This window comes from Cryptomeria japonica, unplaced genomic scaffold (genome assembly GCF_030272615.1).
Source record: "Cryptomeria japonica unplaced genomic scaffold, Sugi_1.0 HiC_scaffold_124, whole genome shotgun sequence".
NCBI classification, from domain to species: Eukaryota; Viridiplantae; Streptophyta; class Pinopsida; order Cupressales; family Cupressaceae; genus Cryptomeria; species Cryptomeria japonica.
Window position 1 is genome coordinate 349,602 of NW_026728946.1, and position 13,660 is coordinate 363,261.

The 13,660-nt window shown below is 37.0% G+C and overlaps 1 protein-coding gene across 1 annotated transcript; it reads left to right on the plus strand.

Moving 5' to 3' along the window:
* Nucleotides 1–8,701: 8,701 nt before the first annotated feature.
* LOC131054175 (uncharacterized) lies at nucleotides 8,702–13,300 on the plus strand. Its single transcript, XM_057988637.2, has one exon. It carries the CDS (start codon nucleotides 8,702–8,704, stop codon nucleotides 13,298–13,300), a length of 4,599 nt encoding a protein of 1,532 aa, XP_057844620.2.
* The last annotated feature ends 360 nt before the right edge of the window (nucleotides 13,301–13,660 follow it).

The following is a 13,660-nucleotide window of genomic DNA, read 5'->3' on the forward strand; positions in this document are numbered from 1 at the left end:
TAACAGTTCATGTTGAAGATGAGCAGACTGAAAGTTAGGGTTTGTTGTCACATTTTAATGAATGCGTATGAAACTTTTTACTGCAAGCGAAAAAGAGGCGGCATAGGAAAATGGAATTGAGTAATAGAAAAATGAGATAGGTTTTTGTAGTCAACCATGACACAACCCTATAGGTTTAGATGACTCATTTGCATGTGTCAGGAGCTCCAAGAGACGAAACATCAAATTTTGATAGTTTTGCACATTTTGAGCACTCAACGGAAAGGGTCACTACGGTGTGTCTTGCAATGATTAAGTGACTTGGCAAAAAAAATAGGGGCATGGATACCATCACCTCGGCCATCAATAGAAGTTGGATTTGATTGTTCATGCCCAAGATGAGTGGATAAAAAGTTAGGGTATGTGGTCGTCTTTCATTGAATGCATTTGACACTTTTTGTTGCAAACAAAAAAGTGGTGGCATAGAAAAATATAATTGAGTAATCCAAAATTGAGATAGGTTTTTTTAAGTGGTCACGACATGACCTCATAGGTTTAGAGGACTCATTGAAAGGTGCCACAGGCTCCAAGATATGCAACGCCAAACTTTGACAATTATTTAAACTTTGAGCACTCAGGGGAAAGCGTCGCTACGGTGTGGCTTGAAAGGATGGAGCAAGTTGGCAAGTGAAACCAGGGAATGGCTAGCATAAACCCGACCACCCAGATGCTCTCGCGCTAATGGTTCATACCCAAGATGAGTGTATCAAAAGTTAGGGTATATTATCGCCTTTCATTGAATGCATTTTACACTTTTTGTTGCAGGTGAAAAAGTGACGCCATAGGAGAATGGAATTGAGTGAGCCAAAACAAAGAGAGGGTTTTTTAACTGGTCATGACATAACCCCGTGATTTCAGATGACCCATTCGTAGGTTCCACAGGCTCTAAGATATGCAATGTCAAACTTTGATAATTTTGCACACTTTTAGCACTAAAGGGAAATTATCACTACAGTGTGGCTCAAAAGGATCGTCGAGTTGGCGAGCCAAACAAGGGCATGTATAGCATAAAACAAGACACTTGGATGCGTTCACACCAATGATTTGTTCTCAAGAATTGCATTTCGAAAGTTAGGGTATATTGTATCCTTTACTTGAATGCATTTTACACTTTTTGTTGCAAGCGAAAAAGTGATGCCATAGAAAAATGGAATAGTGAGCCAAAAATGTCAAAGGTTTTTGTACATGGTTGTGACACAATTTTGTGGGTTCAGGCGGCTTGTTTTCAAGTTATAAGGGCTCAAAGATACGAAATTTCAAAGTTTGACAGTTTTGCATACTTTGAGCACTCAAGGGGAAGCGTTGCTACGGTGTGGCTCTGAAGGATCGGGCAAGTTGGCGAGTGAAACAAGGGCATGGCTATAGTAAACCCAGCCACCTGGACGTTCTCTTTCTGATGGTTTGTGCCCAGGATGACCAGATTGAAAGTTAGGGTATGTTAGCACCTTTCATTGAAAGTTAGGGTGTATTGTCACCTTTCATTTAATTCATTTTACACTTTTTGTTGCAGGGAATAAAGTGATGCCATAGGAAAATGGAATTGAGTGAACTAAAACTCAGATATTTTTTTGTAAGTGGCTATGTCATGACCTCGTGGGTTCATATGTCTCATTCGTAGGTGTCATGGGCTTTGATATACACAACGTCAAAGTTTCACAGTTTTGCCTACCCAATCAGCATCAGTATAAACTTTTAGATCAAAATCATTTCTCTTTTGATATACTAAGCCATAATCTCCACTGCCTCTCAGGTATCTGAAAATTCTCTTGATTGTTGTCATATGGGTTTCTTTGGGATCTGCAAAGAATCTTGCAACAATACCTACTGCATGTGCTAAATCCGGTCTACTGTGCACAAAATATTGTAACTTTCCAATCATGGATCGGTAAAGTGTCTCATCAACAGATGCAGATTCATCATTCTTTGATAGCTTACAGCTAGTAGTCATAGGAGTATTTACTGGTTTTGAATCCTCCATTCCAAATTTCTTCAAGATTTCTTTTATGTATCAAAGTACCCATTGGCCCTTTATACATAATTGTGAAGGTTAAGGATATCCCTTGCCATGGTGCCCTAATTGATCCCTCTTGCATGGTTAATGTCATAACTAAAGAGTATCTTTTCACTTTACGATTGCATAAACCACTATATATGATGTTTCTAATGTGGTTGTGAAGTTATTTGATTGCTTATCTTGTCCTACCATTGGCTCTATTACCCTTCATGTTGAAGTTTATACTAAATACATACATGTTAACTTTGTTACCATACCTTCTTCTGAGAAGTTCCGTTTGAAGATGGGTTATCCTTGGCTATCTTACATGAAGGATATTGCTTCTCCAATCCACAAGTTTCTAAAATTTCCTCACAATGCAGAAATCATAATCATGAACCATAGCTTATTTCGTTCATCTGAAAGAAGCCTCGTTGTTCCTATTGATTTCTTTTGGCCTGAACAATTTCAATCTCTTCCATCAAGGAGGGATGCTCTTTTTCAACCTTATCAAAAATGGAAGAACGATATGATTTTATCCTTAAGTCAACCTAGATCCCCAACACTTGACATTCCTATTACTCTTCAAGATAAGGTTCTTCCCCTCACAGACAGAACTAATCTCCCTCCTAAGGAAGATTGTCCACCTATACCTATGGATGTGACTTTACCTTCTCTTAAGGAGAACAACAATATTCTTCCTAAGGTTAGACCTATACCTCCTCCTCTTGATGGACCTGGTCTCCTTCCTACACCTAATATTCCTCCTTTCTATGGCTTTGTTCCACCTCCTTCCTCTTATCGAGAGATGAGGCTTGCTTCTCCCATTATGAAACCAAAAAAACCTCAACCTCAACCTTCCACTTTCAAGGAGAGAAACGTTCCTACTTTTACAAGTGTTCCTCCTCCTCCTCAGTATTCCAATAAGACTTGACGGAATCGTTGTGCGAGAGAATGCAAACAAAGACGTCGTGTTTGATCTCGTGAAGCTATCCCTCAAAATACTCAATCTCCTTAGACTCCATTAGCTGATTTGATTCCCTTTTCTCCTAAGAAAGATGTTCAACCTACATCTCCTAATCATAAGTAGCACAAACCATGTGATGGTTTTACACCTATTTGTGTTCTAGCTCCTCTTTCTCTACACTTTGATGAAGAAATGGGTGAGAATTTTATTTATAATGGAAATACAAATCCTAATACTTCAGATAGTGAGTAGGAGTATGTTGATGTGGACAAGCATTTATCAGATGAATTTTCACAAACCCTAATCCTAGCTCCTCGAATCAAACAAAGTGACTTACCACTTGAGCATAGTCCTTGTTTGGATCTTGTGATCTAGCTCCATCTGTTGTGCTCGATGTCGTTCCTCTGGCATGTTTCTCGCCTTCCCGAAATAGTGATCAACAAGATTGGGTGGCAGATGTTGTGCTAGATTAGCAATATTGGCACTACAAATATTCCCCCTGTCCTTTCTTTCTCTATTGTAACCATTCTTATTTATGTACCCATGTTCTTCTATTATTCCCTTAATGTCTACTTGGAGACAATGCAAAGCATTGAGATCTTTTCTTTGTCTCTTTCATGTTGACTCAAAAGATATCCTCTCTTCCCTTTTTTCTAAGGTAGTGTCCTTCTTTGGGGAATGACGATTATTATATGCATATACATACATGATATAAATGAGTTATCATACAACACACTGACCCCGAGGAAAGCGACAATACCTCATGTTTTGTGTTCATTATCCTTGAGTTTATTCCTTGATTGGGGGCTAAATCCTTGCGATAATGTGCTCCCTCCTTCTCTCTCTCTTGGGTGTATCTCAACTTTAAGAAATCGTTCCCGATAAGGTACACGCGATCGCTTTAATGTGGGGGCATACACTCCGCTCATATTTTCCTTCTTGTGATACTTAGAATTAATTAGTGAACTTTTTCTTTCTTTCTAATCTTTGGTATCCTTGCTTTCATGACTCATAGTGAAGTGAACTTTTCTACTTGCAGTCATGGTTCTCCCCTTCTCGATATTCCCTTTTACTTTTTCAATCAAAGTCGTAACATCCTAAGTCCACTAGGGGCTTGGTGCATCTTGCCTCCTTGACATGGAAAAAGTTTTTCAATCTTGTTTCCTTGAACTTTACCGCTAGCATTGGTGTACGCTTATACTCCTACTAAAGTGGGGGCTAAATGTAGTGTCATAAACTTGTGACCCTACAAATTTTTGATTGCATTAGGGTCCTCATGCACACAAGATTGAATCCTTTAGCCTGATCGGAGAGGGGAGATCGCTCAGCCCTCATAACAGCTTCTTTCTTGGCCTCTTCATCACCCCGTCCACACTCTTCCCTGGAGGAAGGGGTAGGATAGGGGTGTGGCGCCACTCTCCCCCCTTGGATAGGGATGTGGCACCCTTGTCCTTGCCCTATTTTGGGGAAGGACCCTTCCTAGGGTTGCATTGTTGGTTGTGCATTGGGCGGGAAACTACCCCGATGTCGGCCTGTGACAAAAATCAAATCCACTAACATGTATTTAAGGGGCACTCGTCCTCTCATTTTCATAAGTTGGATAGGTCGAAGCTGGATAGATTCAAGGTGCACAAGCGATCAAGCATTCTTTTCTATTATTGAGCATTCTAAAGTCTCCCTTCAAGGCTAGGTGTTGCATTCAAGTCAAGGATTCAACCATTGAAGAGGATATTGATTCCAACATTCAATTTCCACACAAGAATTTATATCAGCATTTCTATCACAACCTCCCTTGAGGTGATTTACAATTCAGTCTTTCATTTACAGCTACTTGCAATTACTTTCTTTCATTACCTCGTTAATTTCAAAACTGGGGTTTTACCTAAAGGCAAACCCCCAATCCAAACCCGTTTCCCTCTCTTTTATGCATGTAGGTTGTAGGGGTTTGATTTCTTTTATCTTGTACAAATGAACGTGGTGGGAGGATGAGAGCGTTGTGATGAAAATGGTGGTCATTTTGTGAATGTTGTCGACGTTTAGTTGAACTTATGAACATTTGAATTAGTCTTGATGGTTAGTTATATATCAATGTCAAAGTAGGAAAATATTAAATAGATGAATTGTTCGTAGAGATGACAAGACAATTGTAATATTCAGTTATTTATTCATTGATTTGACCATGGCTCTTACTCACCGTGTCACACAAGGATTTAAGAGCTGCCTTAGTTTATATAGGAGGCTATATAATTTTCAACTTGTATTTGATTAGGTCACTATATAGTCCATCTGGAATGTCCAATAGAAACCTGAAGAGTGGGTGTGTGTGAGAAGAGTCAAGACGTCTTTGCCAGTGTAATTTAGTTGAACAGAAGACCTTCACTATCACTTGACTTGCTATTATTCCCAACGCTGCCTTGCACCACATTGAAAAGAAACAAAGTTGACCTCAAAAGACGGTTAAAAAAAGAAGTAGTGGTCAACAATTGTGATCATCAACGATTTAGTCATGGCCACTCCTTTGTTAGTCTATATATGAGACGCCGATTAGAAAATCCTTTAAAAAGTAAACGTGAAAGTTGCTGGCATTCCATACAGCTCCGAGTGCATTTAATATTTCCGTCCCTTTCTGATATTTCTTTCTAACCTCCATTTATTTCGGTCAAAGCAGTGGCGACTCTTTCAATGCATGTGCTTGACTTAGCTCTATACTATCACAAAGTTACTTTGTTATCTGGATTAAACCTTTCAACTATGAGGGACCCCCACCTTCCTAGTTGAAAAAAAAATTTAAAATTAGGGATTTTTTTAAAGAGCTTATATGTTAATCAAAATATGAAACATAGACACTTGTTTATTTCTTTAAAATGTTATATGGTTTTTAAGAGAGTCAAGTATTGTAATTATGCATTTGTTACAAGGCTTCAGGTTGTTATTAGCATTATTATTTTCTTAAATAGGTTCAAAATTCACTAATCTATAGAGTGTTACTCCTTTAAACAATTTCTAGTGCATGAGGATGGCTTCACTCGCAAAGTGATTTAAGAAATTTGTTACCAAATTCCTTCAACAAATATTCATTGAATTACCATTAGATGTAGTTCTTCCCATAAAAATGTCACAGAGGCCCCTTAGTCACTCTATCTGAGGACGCACATGCGTTTCTAAGACGAAAACACGGTGCACCGACATCTTGTATGAACAGAGTCAAAGAGTTCGTACAAAGAGCAAACTGTGATGGGAAATGTGCCCAAATAACAGAAACTAAGCAAATATTGATATGATAACAAAATATGATTATTATTGAAATAATAAAAAGAAAAAAGGGAAGAAATTTAGTCTCACGGTCTGGCCACGCTTGAAGTCTTGACCAATCTCCCCAAAGCTACTCGGCAACCAGCACACAAGAGGAACAAGGACGAAAAGGTTGTGGTTGTGTTTTTAGAGGCCTGCCACAGCTAGACCCCCTCTTTGGTGTTTCCACCTCCATGGATAACCAAGATAGATAGATGAAAAGATAGTTAAGATTATAGATAAAAGATACAACAACAATATGTCAACGAATATTCTATGGAGATAACAAAAGATAGAGGAAGAAGAAGACTCCCCTTCCACATGCAAAGCAAGAAGCCTGTTGGATGATGAAGAAGAAGAAGTCGGTCTTCCTCAAAGAATGACAATGGCAGCAATATGTGAGAGCCAAGGACACAGTCAAAGAGAGCTTCGAAATGAGACAATGAACAAGCATGAATCCAATTTCATTCTAGGGAGAGAGCTAGAGAGGCAACTACACAGACCAAATGAGCTTCAAAAGCAAAGATTAACATGTTGGGATGAAAACGAAAGTCAATGATTGTGGAGAGGTGTTATAGGCATCTTCTAGGCATAGGTGTAATGCTCAAATGACCACATTCAAATTGGTAGATTCGTGAGATGCTAGTGCGACATGCGGACGTCTCCACAATGCGCTAGTTTCTATGAGTCAAATAGTCGACAGGGTTAGAAAGGGGCAAGGCGAAGGCTAATGGGTCAAGTGAGATGGACAAATGGACAAGGAGATGAAGAAGATCTCCAATCAGTATAAAGCGGAGGCTCTTATGTAGCATAGAATTACATGGGGTGCAATTTGCGACACTACATAACAATAAATATTTCAAGGCTGAGACAGCATAAGTAGCTCAAGGGTATTTTAAAAAATAGTAACAAGGTTTTAGGTAATGTAATACTAGATACAAATGAAATCAATCGTATTAGACAATTGAAGGACTATCTTACTAGGTAGGTTGATCCAAGCATAGTAACAACTCTTTAGGGACATCATTTAAGTACAAAGTCAAGAAAAACTAAGAGAGTTGGAGAATTAGTTCTCAATCAATCACAAATTAGGATGCTTCTAGAGTTACTAGGAACCCAAATTCACCTTTGAATTTGGGTTCCTAGTAACTCTAGAAGCATCCTAATTTGTGATTGATTGAGAACAAATAATTTTCGGAAGGGTTGATTGTAATGTCCCCTCTTCAAACTTAAACTCTGTCCAAACAAAGGTTAAATAATTCAGATAAAATATGGAATTACATTTAAATTTTATTTTTTATAATATCAAGGGGCATGAAGACTTAATAGAGGGAAAAGATATTCAAGAGGGATGAAGCAAGGACAATTCTCTTGACATTTTAGCAGTGTCAAGTTGCCTAGTGATTAGCAAGATGGATTTGGATTTCAAATAGTGGCGGCTGCAATATCTGGATCATTAGGAGAAGATGAAGAAAGAGGCAGAGCTTCTGTTTTATGAAACTCCATGTCATGGTTATTTTTAATGATGCTCTCCTTCTGGCATCTCCAATTTAATGAATATATTATAAAATTTTGCTGGAGGAGTCATATTTAAATTATATATATTTATATTTTGGGAAAATTATGTAAAAACTCTCTCTCTCAGTCGAAATGCACTATTCCTGATCGCTCCATTTGCTTCCATACGTTACATATTTTTTGACTTCCATACTGCATTTCCATGCATTTCTGATTGTCAATACGTGCTGCAGATGTAGAAAACGCCTCTCGGCATCATAATAATAAGAAATAATTAATAATTGCAAACAGAAATTAATTATAAGTCTTATAATTTCAAATTGCTTGCTAGAATTTTAATTTTTGTAAAAGTTTGCGTGACGAATCAGTTTTCAATGGAAGGGACGCAACCCTTCTCTCAAGACCTGCAATTGCTAATTATATAGATCCTCAATTTCTTTGTTGACAAGCATCCATCTATCTAACTTGTTGGTGAAGTGATTATAATTTGCAGACTTCCATTCTTGGCAGAACATTTTTTTCCAAAGAATTTTGGAGCGCAGTATCACATTTAGGTATGTGTTTCAAAATTCCATCAATTGTGGCTTCATATATACAATCAAAATTATAAAAATTATATAGGTAACATTTTACTACATGTTAAATGTAACACAGACAACTTCTCGACAAGTAGCTGTTGAAATTTTGTGCAATATTTACAATTAAAATATTAGTCGATAATTGTTTACAAACTCTATTAATTCATATCATTTGTCTTGAAAATCACAAGTGCTTTGATTGGGTTTGTAGGAGTTAGAGAAATATGACCAGGGGAAAGGGAATGAAGTCAAAGAGCAGTAACAAGCAGGTAAAATCTCAACTTTCGAGCAAATTAAACAAGTGCAAAAGTTAACATGGTAACTAATAAAGGCGATTGTACAACAAATTTGCAGGGTTTTAGCCAACACACACCGATAACAGTAAATGCAAAAGATGGCACAGAAGCGAGCAAAAGTGATGAGGTGACAAATTTGAAAAGACTGAATGAACATTTACTGACTACAATTACCAATGATAGAAAAGAAATAGACGGGTTGAAAAACAAATTGAGATTGTGTGATGATGCCAATAACAAATTGCTTGAAACGGTGACGTCAGATAAAAACAAGTGGATTTCTTGTGAAAAGGATATGAAAGGTACAATTTCAGAGTTAGAATATAAGCTCAAAGAAGCCAGAAATTTGAGTGAGAATCATGAAATGTTGTTCAGTCAATTGGGACGAGAAAAAAGTCTGTTGGAAAATAGGTTGAAAGAAAGTAGTGATGTAATTCAGGAATTACAAGGGCTTAAAAGTGAGCTTGATCAAACAAAACAATTGAGTGAGAATCTTGGAAAATTGTGTGCTCAATTAGGGCAGGAAAAAAATGAGCTGGAAAATAATTTGAAAAAATCCAATGATGTGATTAAGGAATTACAAAATAAAGTGACCGAGGATAGGAGCTTGTGGGATGCTTCCAAAACAAAATTGGAAGGAACAATTGTGGAGGTAGAAAATAAGCTTGATTCTGTGGTGCAGGAAAGAAATGTATTGAGTCAGAAACATAAGGACTTATGCGGTAGCTACAGAAATGAAAAAAAAGGGTGGAAAAAATGCAATGGTGGTGCTAATATGAAATTAAAAGCAAAGATGACTGAGAATCAGGGATTGTGGGATTCATATAGGGTGAATTTGGAAGGAAAAGTCGCGGAGCTGCAGAATGAGATGACAAATTCGAAAAGCCTGAATGAACGTTTACTGACTACAATTACCAATGATAGAAAAGAAATAGATGGGTTGAAAAACAAATTGATAATGTGTGATGATGCCAATAACAAATTGCTTGAAACAATCACTTCAGATAAAAACAAGTGGACTTCTTATGAGAAAAAGATGAAAAGTACAATTTCAGAGTTAGGGCAGGGAAAAAACGAGCTGGAAAATGATTTGAAAAAATCCAATGATGTGATTAGGGAGTTACAAGATAAAATGACTGAAGATAGGAGCTTGTGGGATGCTTCCAAGACAAAACTGGAAGCGACAATTGTGGAGGTACAAACTAAGCTTGACACTGTAGTGAAGGAAAGAAATGAATTGAGCCAGAAACATGAGGACTTGTACACTAGCTACAGAAATGACAAAAATGAATTGAAAAAATGCAATGATGGTGCTATGAAATTAAAAGCAAAGATGGCTGAGGATAAGGGATTGTGGGATTCATGTAGGGCGAATTTGAAAGGAAAAGTTGCACGGCTGCAAAATGAGATCCTTGACGAAAGAAAATCTAGCCAGAAACACCAAGAATTGTTGACTAAATTGAGGCAAGAAAAAATTGAGATGGAAAATAAGTTCATAAAAATCAATGATACTACTAAGAAATTGAATGCAAAGATTACTGAAGATAAGCTGTTGTGGGATTCTTGTCAGGAGAAGTTGGAAAAACAGGTTTCAGAGCTACAAAATGAGCTTAATGAAGCAAGGGTATTCAGCCAAGGACGTGAAGAACTGTGCAGTGAGCTGAGACGAGCAAAAACTGATTTGGAAGAAAAAGTTTTACAGCTCGAAGGTGATCTTAATGAAGCAAGAATTTTGATTAAGAAACATGAAGAATTGCGCTCTGAATTAATGAAAGAAAAGAACGAAATGCAAAATAAGGTAACAGAATGCAATGATGAGACTGAAGAATTGAAGGCAAAATTGGCTGAACGTGGGTTCTTGTGGGATTCTTCTAAGACAGAGTTGGAAGCCACTGTTGCAGGGCTGCAAAATGAGCTCAAAGAAACAAGATTGTTGAGCCTGAAACATGAAGAAGCATGCATTCAACTAAGGCATGAGAAAACAAAATTGGAAGACGAGTTGAAAGACTTGGATGATACGAATGAGGAATTACATGCCAAAATGACTGAAAACGGTTGGCTTTGGGATACTTGTAAGGCGAATTTAGAAGGTACAGTAATAAAGCTGCAGAAAAAGCTTAATGAAACAAAGATTCTGGCCCACAATAATCAAGTCTTATACAATGAAATAAGTAGAGAAAAAAGTGAGATGGAAACTAATTTTCATCAATCCATCAATGAAGCTAAACAATTAAAGGATAAAATAGCTGAAGAAGGGCACTTGTGGGATATATCTAAGCGAGAATTTGAAGTTACATTTGCAAAACTGCAAAATGAGCTTAATGAAGCGAGAATGTTAAGCCAGAAGCATGAAGATTCGTGGTCTCAGTCAGAACAGGAAAAAACTGAGTTGGAAAATAATTTTAATCAATCTATTAATGAAATTCAGCAATTAAAGGAAAAATTGGCTGAAGATAGGCACAAGTGGGATAGTTATAAGAGAGAATTTGAAATTACAATTGCAAAACTGCAAAATGAGCTCAACGAAGCGAGGATGCTAAGCCAGAAGCATGAAGATTTGTGGTCTCAATCAGAACAAGAAAAAAATGATTTGGAAAAGACTCTTATAGGGCTACAAAATGAAGTTGATGAAACAAAGATTTTGACAGTGAAAGACCAAGAGCTGTGTAAGGTGCTCAGAGAAGAAAACAATCGGATAGGAAATAAGTTGAAACAATGCAATGACAGTATTGGGAAATTAAATACAAAAGTTAAAGAAGACCAGCTATTGTGGGTTTGTAATAAGGAGGATTTGGAAAGCAGAGTTGCAGTTGTGCAGTATGAGAAAGAGACATTGATCCAGGAATATAAAGCTCTGTGGGCCCATTTAAGAGATGAAAAATATGAGTTGGAAGAAAAACTGAAAGAATGCAACGATAGGAATAAGGAATTGCATGCACAGATGAGAGAAGATTGCCGCTTGTGGGAAGCTTGTAAGGCAAAATTTGAAAACTCTGCTGCAAGGCTACAAAATAATTTTAATAAATCCATTAATGAAATTAAACAATTAAAGGAAAAATTGGCTGAAGATAAGCACATGTGGAATACTTCTAAGGGAGAATTTGAAGTTACAATTGCAAAACTGCAAAATGAGCTTAATGAAGCGAGAATGTTAAGCCATAAGCATGAGGATTTGTGCTCCCAATCAGAACATGAAAAATATGAGTTGGAAAAGACTTTTATACGGCTACAAAATAAGCTTGATGAAACAAACATTTTGAGAGAGAAAGACCAAGAATTGTGTAATGTGCTAAGAGAAGAGAATAATTGGTTAGGAAATAAGTTGAAAGACTGCAATGATAGGATTGCGGAATTAAATAAAAAAATTGAAGAAGACGAGAGGTTGTGGGTTACTAATAAGTCTGATTTGGAAAGAAAAGTTGCAGGTCTGCAGTCTGAGAAAGGGGTATTGAGCAAGGAATATAAACTTCTGTGGGCCCATTTAACAGATGAAAAAGATGAGTTGGAAAACAAACTGAGAGAATGCAAAGATAGGAATATGGAATTGCATGCACAGATGAGAGAAGATTGCCGCTTGTGGGAAGCTTGTAAGGCAAACTTCGAAGACTCTGTTGCAGGTTTACAAAATAAGCTCGATTTGATGACTAATGAAGGAATGATTTTGAGCCAAGAATATGTAGAACTGTGCATTGAATGCGAATTTTTGAAGGCACAGCTGGGAGATTATAATGATATACTAAGCTCTATGGAAGATGAAACAAGGAGTCTAATCTCTCTCTCAGAGAGCAATGCAAACACAGTGGAGGCCTTGCAAACTCAAGTGCGAATGATCACCCATGAACATACACATTTGAGCATGAAATATGAAGAACTTACAAATGAAAATGAATCTCAGAAATTGAAATTGGAAAATTATAATCATAGGCTTGATTCAGTGAAAAATGAGAGGAACTCACTTAGATCTACGTCAGAAAGTAGGGAGGAGGCTTTGCTCCAAGAAAATGGTTCATTGAAACAACAAGTCCATGAGCTTCAAAGCAAGTTGGGTATGTGGGCTAATGATTACAAACAAGTTCCCACTGATGATATGCTCGATTCAGAAACAGAGGAGAGGCAATTACTCACATCTCTATCAGAAACCAGTGATAAAGTGATGGAAGATCCGGTTATAGAGAACAGAACAGTGAAACGAGAAGCCCTTCAACTTTATCAAGAAAACCAACAATTACAAAAGGACATATCTAGTAAAAAGTCATTAATTCAAACAAAAGATGGAAATATTACAGAATTGAATGCAAAAAAGATTAAACTTAAGAATGCTGTCGAAGTGTTGGAAGAGATTGGAAGAAAAAATACCCAAGTACTGAAAGAATATGGAGGTATAAGGGAAGAGCAAGTGACGAGAAAGGAAAGTGAGGAGAAAAGGAAGGAGGGCAGTGGGAGGGTTTCACATCGAAACCAAACAGCCTTTATTGGTAATTTGATGTCTTGCATTCTTCTAGATATTGAGAAGTCTGACGTAAGCAGATGCTTGTCAACTGCCACAAAAAATATCATTCTTCCTTCTGATGCACTACTTTGTGGATGTCCTTATGGCTGGTTTGGTGGGATAGTATAAGTAGCCACCCTTTCTCCAAATTCTGTGAGAAATGTAATACTCTGGACGGGCAATGCCTCCAATTATTGAATTCATTTGGGCATTTTTTTAATTCTGATTGATGTATACTCAAACAATTCCTTCACTGCATTAAATTGTACTACTCTAAAATTCATTTTATAATTCATTTTTGAGATATCATATTTATTTATTATGGATGGACAATTTTTAAATTCTCATTGATGTATACTCTAATAAATGTTCCTGTAGTGTGCAAATTGACAAAGATATACATATAACACGAAACCACTTTCAGATAATTTAAAGTTCTAAATCTAATATAAAATCTTATATATTCATTGTCCTCGGTCAATTTTATAA

Excerpts from the sequence above, each read along its gene's own strand:
- LOC131054175 (XM_057988637.2), top strand. The coding sequence starts at position 8,702 with ATGGTAACTAATAAAGGCGATTGTACAACAAATTTGCAGGGTTTTAGC.